This window comes from Acomys russatus, chromosome 25, assembly GCF_903995435.1.
Source record: "Acomys russatus chromosome 25, mAcoRus1.1, whole genome shotgun sequence".
NCBI lineage: Eukaryota > Metazoa > Chordata > Mammalia > Rodentia > Muridae > Acomys > Acomys russatus.
In genome coordinates, this window is record NC_067161.1 from 41,399,337 (window position 1) to 41,412,336 (window position 13,000).

Consider the following 13,000-nt stretch of genomic DNA (forward strand, 5'->3'; position numbering starts at 1 on the left):
GAGGTGTGGGCTATCAGCTTACCCGCTGAGTGTGCATATACATGTGTACACATGGTGGGCACTGTGGAGAGCCTTCCACCCCAAGCTGACATCAGGACTCCCACTATCAAGATCCTCAAGGTGGGAGGGCCCTCACTGCTGTCCACAGGCACATTCCAAGTGGATATTGAGAGTACCTAGCTAGCCAGGCATGGTGGCACACACCTTTAATTTCAGAACTAGGGAGGCAGAGGCAGGTGGATCATTGTGAGTTCGAGGCCAGCCTGGTCTACAAAGCAAGTCCAGGACAGCCAGGGCTATAGAGAAAGCCTGTCTCGAAAAACCAAAAAGAGAGAGAGGGACACACACACACACACACACACACAGAGAGAGAGAGAGAGAGAGAGAGAGAGAGAGAGAGAGAGAGAGGACCTATCTAAGTGTATGCCCTCAATCAAGCACATGGGCCAGCACATAGCCACGGCATACTTAAAGACCGCAGATGTGCATGTGAGCTTGGAGAACTGCAGTGCCACTCAGTGGGTCCATATGCAGTATCTACACACTTACCCTGGGCAGGAGCTGGTTCCATCCTGGGGCAAGCTCCACCGTTGTCTTTCCAGAGGCCTCATGCCTCATGACACAGATGTCTCTTAAGATGTCCCCAAAAGCCAACACATGGGGGTGTGTGGGGAGCAGGGTAGGGACACTGAGAGGACAGAAGCAGGAAGGGAACAGACTCCTGTGTCTGTGGCCTGTGGATGTATCTGTGTGTGCTCACTCCTCAAGCAGGACACTGTGGTTCTTAGGCATGCTCGCCCCACAATGATTCACACACAGATCCATGTGCACTCTAAGGCAGGGAGGCTGGAAGACCTCTGGCATCTAACCTTGAGGTTCCTCTCTGATGATGAAAGCAGGTGCCTAGTACGTCCAAGCCAGAGCCCACCCCACCCAGGCCTCCAGCTTGTCCCTACCTCTCTCTCACAGATGCACTCCATCCGCAACCTGCCTTCTGTGCGGTCCCGTGAGCAGCACAGGGAATATGGTGTGGAGGACATGACACAACTGGAGTAAGTGGACGGGGTGAGGGAGGGGTCCTAGTTGGGATCCTATACTCTCAGCCTTAGTGCTGGGCTAGCTACCGCTCTGGACATTTCCAGAGCCTCGGTTTCCCCAATTGCAAATGATGTCACAAAAGCCAAATGCGTGCAAGGGAAAGCTTTGTGACTCAGACAGTCTTCGGTTCAGATCCCAACCATACCATTTACTAGCTAGGCAGCCACGGGCGTATCATTTCCTTGCTCTGTGCCTCAGTTTCTCGTCCACAAGATATGGGCAGCTGCTGTGAAAATGCTGGCAGATGTTTGAACTGCCTGAAACTCTTCTATCATAATAATGCAGCCTTGGGTCTTCTGCCTCAGTGTCCACCAGGGGCCCCACAAAGTGGCTTTGATGTTTGCCACCCCACTGGGCAGGTGAAGAAACTGAGGCACACAATGAATTATCTTGCCCAAGTCCCATAGCTGCTCAGAGGCAGAGATGAGCTTCATCCCAGACACCTGACCAAGACACCATACCAAGTAGGAGGGAGCTTTGTGCCAGACTGGGGACCCTTACAGCCCCTCCATGTGCTTTCAGAGACCTCCAAGAGTCCACTGTGCTATCCAACCTAAAGACCAGATTTGAGCGAAATCTCATCTACGTAAGTCTGGGGCGTGCCAGCCCAACTACTTGCTTGGATTCTACACTAGAGGTGGTTAGAAAAATGGAAGGGAACCTGTGACCCCAGAACTTCAGGGCAGAGGTCTGAGGCCCGGAGCCACTTCCAAAAGGCATGTGCACCTGTAAGGGCTTTCATGACTCCAGGGCACATGGGCCCCTGCTTTGCCTGTTCTGGACAGTGGTGGCTGACCTTGGCATGGGCAGAAATGCCTGCAGCCTGGGCCTGACCATAGATAAATGAGGTGGGCAAGTGACATGCCATCTTGGCCTGACAAAAGCCACATTGATAACTTCAGCTGGTGCTCCATTAGAGCCCAGGCCCTCTTGAGCTGTAGAGAGCCAGACAATAGGAGGAGGCCAGACAGCCAGACATATGTCCCATTGGAAAGAGACTCGTTGCTCCAAAGCAGGAAGAGAGGGCCACAGATGGCCGCGACAACTGTGGTGCTGAGGTCATTGTCTGTCAACAGACCTATATCGGCAGCATTCTGGTGTCGGTAAATCCATACCAAATGTTTGCGATCTACGGGCCAGAGCAGGTGCAGCAGTACAGTGGGCGTGCCCTAGGAGAGAATCCCCCGTGAGTATCTGTGGGATGCGGAAGGGGTTGTCCTGGGGTGTTCCAGGCCCATTTCTGTCCTTGGGGGCCCCTGGATGCCTTTCAGCCATGAGTTGGGGGTAGATGGGAGTGGGCAACCCACAACTCACTGCAGTCCCTCACCAGGCACAGCACAGTCCCCTCTAGAGGCCTCTGTACCTCTGACTCCGGGGTGAGAGGTGGGCGGTGTTGGCTGCTTGGCAGAACAGAGATACCCCTCACTCCTCCCCCCAGCCCCTCACAGTCTTAGGTCTGTGGAAACTGTCAGGGACAGTGATGCCTAGTGTGGCCTATCTCAACAGGCATCTCTTTGCAATTGCAAATCTCGCCTTCGCCAAAATGCTTGATGCCAAACAGAACCAGTGTGTCATCATCAGGTGAGCCAGACCGTATTCGGGTTGGAGACAGATAGGGACACCTACTGTGAGCCCCAAGAAGAGCACTGGGTACCTCTGGGCCACCACATGATGTGGCTCCTGGGTTGGAAGTGGACGTAGAGAGGCAGAGGAGAGCTGACACTTTGTCCCTGTGTCCGGCCAGTGGGGAGAGTGGCTCTGGAAAGACTGAAGCCACAAAGCTGATTCTGCGCTGCCTTGCTGCCATGAACCAGAGACGGGATGTCATGCAGCAGGTGAGACGTACCATCTAGCCACCCAGCCACCCAGCCACCCAGCCACCCAGCCACCCAGCCATCATGTGGTTGCCCTCTCTGCTTAGGATCCCCAGCCCAGCATCCTTGCTGAGCATCTCCCACCTCTAGGATCACAAATGTGTACTTGGATGGAGAGAGGCTGGATTCCAGATAGGCCAGCAGGGGTGGCTCAGCACAGGCTTTCTCTGTCTCCCATCTTCCCCAGGGAAGCTCCTGGGCATAGGCAGGGAAGCCACCTCTACTCTCTAGTACTCTCTAGTCTCCACCCTAACCTTGTCTTTCTGGTTATGGCCCAGGACCACTGTAGTCTCACAGCCCCAGATGCTGAACAGGCTCAAGTGTGGGCATAGCATGAGGCAGAGGCAGCAGCAGACTCCAGGCTTGCTGACCAAATGTGAGAACACTAAATCCTGCAACCTAACACCACTCTTGGAAACTCCTCCATTCCCTGAGGTCTTACTGAGTTCTGGGCCCGGCAAGGAACAGAGCATCTCAAGACAGAACATTTACAACTGTGTGGGAGTTACATTTGAGGGCAGGAGATGCAGAAGAAGAAAATCTAAGTAACTGTTAAGTAAATGATGTATACTGGCAAGAGTTGTATTAAGTATATGTTGAGGAGAAAAAAAAAGGGGAGAGAGAGCTGGGGAGCATCATTATAAGCATGATGCAGTGATGAGGCCCTGAGCAGTTCTGAGAAGAGTAAGGAGGCCAAGGAACGATCTTGTGCAAAGGTACAAACAGGTCTAGGGACCCCACGGGACATTGGAAGGACAACGTAGAACCCCAGATCAGAGAAGGATCCGGCCACACTGTGAAGAGGGTTAAACCAAGCGTGACCACAGGCAGCGCGGCTGCAGAGGAACTTCTGAGAAAAGATGCCCCCCAGGTGTCCTGTCAGTGATGATGGGAAGGCAGGCCTCAGGGGAGGATAAGGCTCAGTGTCCCAGAACTGCAGGCTTAAGCCGGGCGTGGTGGCACACGCCTTTAATCCCAGCACTCGGGAGGCAGAGGCAGGTGGATCGATGTGTGTTCAAGGCCAGCCTGGTCTGCAAAGCAAGTCCAGGACAGCCAAGGCTACGTAGAGAGACCCTGTCTCGAAAAGGAAAAAAAAAAAAAAAAAAAAAAAAAAAATTGCAGGCCCTCAAAACTCCAGCCCAAATGGCTGTATCGCTGTAACCGGTGGCCATTTTGGCAGGACCCCTTGGTGGCTGACCCGGGCCCTCCCTGCTCTGGGCTGTTTTCAGTGTCTTCTGCACAGCTGGGAGAGCCTGTGAGGTAGGCAGGGAGAGATGTGGGCTCCATGAGTTCCCTCTTGGCCCTGATGTCTTCCATATGCCCTCTCAGAGTCCTATGGCCTCCACTCAGGAAATGGTGTCTGTGATCACTTACAAATTGGGAAAACTGATGCCTGGGAAGAGAAATGACCTGTCCATTGCCCCAGATGAGGTGGTAGGGCAGGAATTTACATTCCACGGTAACAGGTGTGGAGAAGACACGTGAGGATGTGTGACATCCTGGGTCTGAAAGTTTCTGGACCAGGCACACAGCATAAGAACATTGAACAGCTCAGATCTAGGGTCAATTTTAGGCATGGCTGGATCTAGAGTCATACCAATGGGCATGTCTTGTCCCAATCCCATGCATTCTGGGTGGTAAAATGGTGTTGTGGTGCCTCCTTCATTTCAAAAAGGCCATCTCGTGGGAGAGCTCTGCTCAAGCATTCTCACTGGGACCAATCACACAGTGCTGGTTCCAGCGTTCTCCTCCCGCCAATGTTTATACACCCTGGTCCATGAGACATCCACCCCTCACCCACCTAGTTTTCTGGCTTCTTATCCTGTCCTGTGCTGGGTACCAGGAGCAGAGAAGAAGCCATGCACCCTCTGGAACCTTCCAGGGACTCCCAGACTAAAGGACATTATAGAACAATGCCCTGCTGAACTTGACTGAGCTACTACAGGCAGCCCCACCCCTGCTGTTCTTTATTGGGAGCTCTGCAGTGACAAAATTAGGGTGTGGCACCACAGACCTACTGCCCCAGGTCAGATAGGTGGGTCATGAACCCGAGGCTATATCTTGTCTAAAACTAAAAAAAAAAACAAAACCCTAAAACCTTGAGGATACAGCTCAGTGGCCAAGCATTTCACTAGCATGTGTAAAACCTTGAGATTCATACTTGGCACTGAAAAAAAAAAAAGGCAAAAGGCAGAGTAATTGTCAAGGTGAAATGTTCGGCACACAGTAGTGCTTGTAGGTGGAGGTCACAGTTAGCTATGATCACCCTGGGTGGCTTGGCTCATGAGATGCTAAACTCCATGTTTTCACCCATTTAGAGAATTTTTGAGGGCCTGCTATGCATCCATTAGCCCAGTACAGAGACTAAGACTCGGGTGTGCAAGGGAGACAGATGCTGCTCATCCAGAGGCCTGACAGTCTATAGGGACACAGATAAAAGCCAGGGGAATGTATTGCTGAGGGGCCGAGTACCTTGAAGAGGAGAAGCCTGCAGAGGCTCTTTGAAAGAGGAGAGAGAAGGATGCAGGTGGTTCCAGGCACAAGGATCAGCAGGTGCAGAGGTCCTGAGGCAGGGATGGATGTAGGGGACTGGTGAAGCATGGGGGGGAGGGGAGGCAGAGGACAGACCAAAGGAGAAAGGCAGGAAGTGATTAGACATGGGCTAGAGCAGGAAGTCAGAGCAGGACTGTTGTTAGCCCTGATAAGGTAGGTGCCACGGGATGGGATGGATCCGGAGAACACCTTTGTGACTGTGCTGAGCCTAACAGGAGAGAGGAGCAAGGAAATGTCAGAGAGGAAACTGGAAGATGGATAGCAGGGGTCGGTTGTGGGGTAGAAAGGACAGGGCATCGCTGAGCCTTGTTGCAAGCACACTGGCTGCATGCTACGTCCTGGGGCCGTGCTTTAGCCCCTCGACCTGGAGTCTTGGAGGTTCATGGGATTTGCAACTGGGACCTAAAAAGGCCAACCAGTTTCTCCACAGTCCAAGGCTCCTGGCTTCCTGGAGGGAGAGGTGCCTGGTCTTGTTAGTGAACCACTTTTGTTGCCTCTTGTTCCCGCTCCGGCCTCACCAACATCTCTGAAGATAAAGGTATGTTGGGTGTATGGACCACAGGCAGGAAGGAGGGAGGGAAGGAGGGAGGGAGCGAGCACAGGGTTTAAAGCTAAGCATGGGGGTGGAGCTGCAAGGGACAGAGAAGAGACTGCAGCTCTGTAAGGAACCTACTTCGGCTCACCCCTCCAAAGGGAGGGTTCCCTGGGAAGGCCTCTGTTTGGGAATCTAGAGTCATGCCCTGACCCAGTGCCCATCTCTTCCACAAACTCTCCTTCCTGGTCCAGATCCTGGAGGCAACCCCTCTCCTGGAGGCCTTTGGTAATGCCAAAACCGTCAGGAATGACAACTCCAGCCGCTTTGGGAAGTTTGTGGAAATCTTTCTAGAAGGGTAAGTAGAGCTGTGGCAGATGCCCAGAGGCCTTGCGGAGTCCCCCGTGGCCCACAGTGACACTCAGGGCTAAGTGGCTCACCTCAGTCCCCAAGAGTTGACTGTGCTTCCGCAGGGGTGTGATCTCTGGTGCCATAACCTCTCAGTACCTGCTGGAGAAGTCACGGATCGTGTTCCAGGTAGGCACGCCACAGGCCTGGGTGGCACCAACGCCCAAAGCCTGCCTCGTGGCTGGGGATAGTGGATTGTAAGAAAACGTGTATACACGTGGATCTATATGTGTGTGGACTGTGTACGTGCTTGCATGCTGTGTGCCGAGCCTGTGACCTGTCCAGTCCTTTCTTCTAACCCGACAGCCTGGTTGGCTCATCCCTACCCAAGAGATCGACCATCTGTTCTCCACCTCAGGGACACAGGGGGTGCATGGGTGGCCCAACCCTTTATGTCCTCCAAGTCACATGGCTGCTGCCATGTCTCCTGCTCGAGCAAGCCACCTTATCCTATGAAGTCCCTTGTATCCTGTCACAGCCCTACCCTTCAGTGCGTCACTTCACACCTGTGAAACACATTACCCTCTTACTACCTAAACATCGCCAGATAGCGGATGGGTTCTGTGAGACCTGTCCCCATGGTGTCCCGTGAGGCTTGGGGCTCAAGAAGACCTTTAGCCAAAGGGACCATGAAAACCATGTGCACATCTGGGCCATAGAGCTGCATGTCTCCAGGTGTGCAGGCTAGTGTACATAAGAGCAAACGGGTGGGCTTGTTCCTGTTTCTCCAAACAAAGCAAGACCAGCACCCCATCACACCAAGATGCCCTCAGGTCTCACCCCAGAGATGCCAGCCAACCTACAGGTCCCTATGTGTGGACATGTTTACATGTGCACACCTGGGCCTGGCTAAGTGGCTGAGGGGGGGGGAGCGGTCACTCTTTTTCATTCCCACCTTCCCTTCCCCGCAGGCCAAAAATGAGAGAAATTATCATATTTTCTATGAGCTGCTGGCCGGGCTCCCCGCCCAACTGCGGCAGGCCTTCAGCCTACAGGAAGCTGAGACCTACTACTACCTGAACCAGGTGAGCATGCACAAAGGGTCACATACTCTGTGTCTCCAAAGGCCCAAAGCCCCACAGCCCCTGGCAATGAGGTCAGGAACACCAGGCCACAGTAGAGAGAGGAGCCTGCCTGGTCTTTCATCTCTTCACAGCCTAGAACAGAGCTAGGCAATGTGATGGGGCTACCTGCTCCACTCTGGGACTCAGTTTTCTTTCCTGGGAAATGGGGACAACATAGCACCTCTATGTAGAAGTGTGGATGAGGAGCACATGTGATGGCTTCGTGGCTTGGTACTGGCCTATAGCCCACCCCCCTTTAACGCTGGCTATGGTCAGGTGGCAAGCTGCCCTTTCTCATAGTCTGTGAAGCTCTCCTGGGTCCCCTCAGAACCTCCTGCAAAGCAGGACCTGATGGGACCTCAGCTTGAGGACTGGACACTGACTCCAGCCCCTGCCCCGACCCAGGGTGGGAACTGTGAGATCACTGGTAAAAGTGACGCTGATGACTTCCGCCGCCTGCTGGCTGCTATGGAGGTGCTCGGCTTCACCAGCGAGGATCAGGACAGTATCTTCCGCATCCTGGCCTCCATCTTACACCTGGGCAACGTCTATTTTGAGAAACACGAGGTAAGAGGTGCTCGGACCTGCGAAAGCCACACCCAGACCTGCGAGCTTCCTCACTGGTTACACAGGGAACACACATTTCTTCTAAGCCTGCTTTTTCTTTTCTCATGATATGTGAGAAATCTTTATATATGTTAGAAAAGTCAGACAATTATTTTCAGATGACTGAAAATGTACCATTTATGTTTTGATTTTGTTTATTATAAGTATTGCTATGTAGATTATTTTTAAATTACTTTTAGGCAGCCGGGTGGTGATGGCTCACACCTGTAATCCTAGCACTTGGGAGGCAGAGGCAGGCTGATCTCTGAGTTCAAGGTCAGCCTGGTCTACAAAGTAAATCCAGGACAGCCAAGGCTACACAGAGAAATCCTATCTCGAAAAACAAACAAATAATAATAATAATAATAAATTAAAAACAAGCAAAAAAGTAAAGACTGGTTAGATAGCTCAGTGGTAAGAGCACTTTGGGACTCACATGGTGGAAAGAGAGAGCTAACTGCAGCAAGTTGTTCTCTGACCTCCAGGCACAACATGTCACGTATATGCACATATAACAACACAACAAATAAAGTTAAGAAAAAAGAAAAGAACTTTTTTGTTTGATTGATTTTTTTTTTTTTTTTTTTAGACTGGATTTCTCTGTGTAGCTCTAGCTGTCCTGGAATTCACTCTGTAGACCAGGCTGGCCTCAAACTCAGAGATCCACCAGCCGCTGCCTCCTGAGTGCTGAGATTACAGGCATGTACCACCACACTAGGCTAAAAAACGTTTTAAAAACTGTGCTCAAAAGATGGCTCAAGCTGGGCGTGGTGGCGCACACCTTTAACCTCAGCACTCGGGAGGCAGAGGCAGGCGGATCGCTGTGAGTTCAAGGCCAGCCTGGTCTACAAAGCTAGCCCAGGACAGCCAAGGCTAACACAGAGAGACTCTGTCTCAACCCCCCACCCTCCCCCAAAAAAAGGCTCAAGTGGTTAAGAACATTTCTTGCTCTTATAAAGGACCTGACTTTGACTATCCTTGTTTTGGACTCTGTAATCATCTGCATTTACATGTGAGTACACACATACATAAACACACACACACACAGGCACACACAATTTAAAATAAATCTTAAAATAATAATCCATTGTAAAGTATGGGATAGGAATCCAATTTACTTAATTCCAGACGCTTATGCAATTGTCCTTATCTTGATTTGAGAACCAGGTACTTACTTGTGCTGTGTACATAGCTGAAAGATATGTTTCTGCTTGCTCCTAGACTTTAGCATTTTGTTATTGTTGTTGTTAGGTTTGGTTTGGTTTGGTTTGCAAGAAGGTCTTGCTATGTAGTTCTCCTGCCTCAGCCTTCCAAGTTCTGGTACTGTAGGCATGCGCCTCTATAGCTGGCCATTGCTAAGAAGTTGTCTTTTAAACTCTATGTCTGAGCCGGGCGTGGTGGCACACGCCTTTAATCCCAGCACTCGGGAGGCAGAGGCAGGTGGATCGCTTTGAGTTCAAGGCCAGCCTGGTCTACAAAGTGAGTCCAGGATGGCCAAGGCTACACAGAGAAACCCTGTCTTGAAAAACCAAAAAAAAAAAAAAAAAAAAAAAAAAAACCAAAACAACAACAACAAAAAAACTCTATGTCTGTCTGTGTGCCATGTATGTGCAAGTGCTCAGGGAGACCAGAAGAGGGTGCTGTATCTCCCAGAGGCAGAAATAGATTGTTGTGAGCTGCCTGCTAGGAGCTGAGCTCAGGTCCTCTGGAGGAGCAAGTTCTCTCTCTATATTTTTTTATTTTTATGTTTTTAAAGATGCGTTTATTTATTATTATATGGTATTCTACCTGCATGCCAGCAGAGGGCACTAGATCTCATTATAGGTGGTTGTGAGCTGGGAATTGAACTCATGACCTTTGGAAGGACGAAACTCTTAACCTCTGAACCATCTCTCCAGCCCAGAGCAAGTTCTCTTAACTGCTGAGCATCTCTCCAGCTCCCCCCTTCTCTCCATATCTCTCTCTCTCTCTCTCTCTCTCTCTCTCTCTCTCTCTCTCTCTCTCTCTCTCTCTCTCTCTCTCTCTCTCTCTCTCTGTGGTATACGCGCGCACACTCACGTGATGGAGGCTATAGAGATCAACACTGAGTATCTCTCTTGCTCCCCACCTTATGTCCTGAGCTAGGGCCTCTCCTTGCACCTGTCACTTGCCATTTCCAATGGACTGATCATTGAGCCCCTGGAACTGGTCTGTCCCTTCAGTGCTGGATTACAGACAAGCACCACCATGCCTGGCTTTTCCTTCCTTCTGGGATTTGAACTCAGATCCTCGGCGCAGCAAGTGTTTTATCCACCAAGCCACCTCTTCATCTGTTTCATTTTGCCTATTTATTTGGGTGTTGACGATGTCACCTAGGACCCTGCACGTTCTAGGCAAATGCTCTACTCCTGAGCCACACCCCCACACAAAGCTCTACTCTCTTTCTCCTACCTCAGAGAGCCTCCTCCACTTCTCTGGGTTTTCTCTGCCATTCTAGCTTGTGTCTGCTTTAATGAGAATTCTAAACTCAGCCCCCGTGGAGTAGCACAAGCTGACTGCCCTGGTGTTTTGCATAGACTGATGCCCAGGAGGTGGCCTCAGTGGTGAGCGCCCGGGAGATCCAGGCTGTGGCAGAACTGCTCCAGGTCTCTCCTGAGGGCCTGCAGAAGGCCATTACCTTCAAAGTGACTGTGAGTCTGAGGGCCGTGCATCCTGACAAGGGCCCATTGCTCTGGGGCCACAGCTCCCTCTCCCTCTCCTGACCTCTTAGGTCACCTACCCAGTCTTATTCTGTCACTCCTGTCAGCGTGGCTGGAGTGACAGAGGGGTTGGGGCGGGGCTTGGACACTGCCACGCATGACATGCTCACCTCCAGGAAACCTTTTCCCATCCTGACTAGGCCAGTGCTTCCTCTAAGGCCCTGCCTCCTCCAGGCTGATCCCAAGGCTGATCTTTCCTCATGCCCATCTCCCCCATTACACCAGCAACTGTCTCTGCTGATTGACTGGCCAGGTGCAGATAAAACATTCCATCCTGCCTTGGCCAGTAGTGAGCTTGAGACCAGTTACCCCGCATCTCCGGCATCCCTTTCCCACGCTCCTAAGCCCCCCTCCCCCAGCCTCTAGGGCCTTCCTGAGGCACTGGCCAGCCAGCTGTCACTCAAAGGCCCTGCTCTTCCCAGGAGACAATCAGAGAGAAGATCTTCACACCCCTGACAGTAGAGAGTGCTGTAGATGCCAGGTAAGGCTCTGTCCCTCCTGCCCTGGCTCCTAGACCCCTGAGCACCTCTGCCCTGAACCCACTCACCCTCAGTCCAACATGGCCTCTGCTCCAGGGATGCCATCGCTAAGGTCTTGTATGCTCTGCTGTTTGGCTGGCTCATCACCAGGGTCAATGCTCTGGTATCTCCAAAACAAGACACATTGTCCATCGCCATCCTGGACATATATGGCTTCGAGGTAGGACTGAGTAAGACCAGACTGGGCCTTGCCCTTGGGAAGCTACTCAGTGAGGCTGGTTGGAGGCAGTGCATGGGGACAGGCTTCTGTGACCGCAGCACTGACATGTAGCTAGCTAGCACCGCGGAACCTTCAAGTCCTTACCTGAGCTGGGCAGGGATCAGAGACAACTTTCTGGAAGAAAGAAACATTCCTAGGTGAAGGAGGGGTAACTGTAGGGGTAGGAGGCACGAGACCGTTTTGGGGGAGCTAGTGTTGTTGTGGGGAGATTGTTGTACTCAGGGAGGATGGTGGGGAAAGACTGGGTAAAACTTCCATGGCTATAGCAGACACTTAAAAGGCACTATTGCTTTTAACCCACTCCACCAAAAGCCATGTAAGGCAGGTATTGCCAAGGTCCCCATTTCACAAACAACCAGAAAGTGGTGAAGCCAAGACTGGAGCCCAGGCAGAAGGCATGATGGCCTGAGCTGTTGGCTCTTCTATGGGCCCCATCTGGTGTGCAGAGAGCCTTATGGGGTCTGTGAAACTGCAGCCATAAAATTCGGGCAGGGGCCTGGGCTTGGACAGCGCCCATGGTGGGGACAGCTGGGTTGCTGACCAAGGAGGAGCCAGACCTGGCCTCTGTGTGCTTGGCAGGACCTGAGCTTCAACAGCTTTGAGCAGCTGTGCATCAACTACGCCAACGAGAACCTTCAGTACCTGTTCAACAAGATTGTATTCCAGGAGGAACAGGTATGCAGCCTCCACACTCCTGCTTGTCCATCCTGGCTGGTCAAGGCCTTCCTTAAGACACAAAGAGAGGGGGCTGGAGAGATGGCTCAGAGGTTAAGGGCACAAAAAAAAAAAAAAAAAAAAAAAAAGACACAAAGAGAGTAGGAAACATAGAGCAAAAAACAATATAAACAGGAGCAGTGCGTATGAGGCCTGTGATTGGAAGGAAAGGTTTGCTGAGCCTGCAGAGGACTCCTCCTGGGAAAGAGAGGCCCTGAGTGAGGGTCCATGTTGCCCTGGTAGGATTCTGTTGTTTTTTGTTTGTTTGTTTTGTTTTGTTGGCTGTTTTTCGAGACAGAGTTTCTCTGTGTAGCCTTGGCTGTCCTGGACTCACTTTGTCGACCAGGCTGGCCTTGAACTCACAGCGATCCGCCTGCCTCTGCCTCCCGAGTGCTGGGATTAAAGGCATGCGCCACCACCGCCCGGCTCCTAGTAGGATTCTGGCTCCTGTTACAGAAGGCAGGACACAGAGCTAAGTCAGCCTGGGTGGCTGAGCCTACATTCTTCACAGGAGGAGTACATCCGAGAGCAGATGGACTGGCGGGAGATCGCCTTTGCCGACAACCAGCCCTGCATCAACCTCATCTCCCTGAAACCCTACGGCATCCTACGCATCCTGGATGACCAGTGCTGCTTTCCACAGGTACGCCTCTG

At 51.8% G+C, this 13,000-nt stretch overlaps 1 protein-coding gene across 1 annotated transcript in view; it reads left to right on the top strand.

Moving 5' to 3' along the window:
- The window catches only part of Myo15a (myosin XVA), a 56,289-nt gene that overhangs the window by 4,577 nt on the left and 38,712 nt on the right, over positions 1-13,000 (top strand). The window contains 15 exon segments of the mRNA XM_051167524.1: positions 970-1,052; positions 1,621-1,684; positions 2,175-2,284; positions 2,605-2,679; positions 2,843-2,933; positions 6,058-6,063; positions 6,312-6,415; positions 6,531-6,594; positions 7,377-7,490; positions 7,935-8,096; positions 10,691-10,804; positions 11,296-11,354; positions 11,449-11,572; positions 12,212-12,307; positions 12,858-12,989. Coding sequence (XP_051023481.1) covers positions 970-1,052; positions 1,621-1,684; positions 2,175-2,284; positions 2,605-2,679; positions 2,843-2,933; positions 6,058-6,063; positions 6,312-6,415; positions 6,531-6,594; positions 7,377-7,490; positions 7,935-8,096; positions 10,691-10,804; positions 11,296-11,354; positions 11,449-11,572; positions 12,212-12,307; positions 12,858-12,989 — 1,398 coding nt within the window.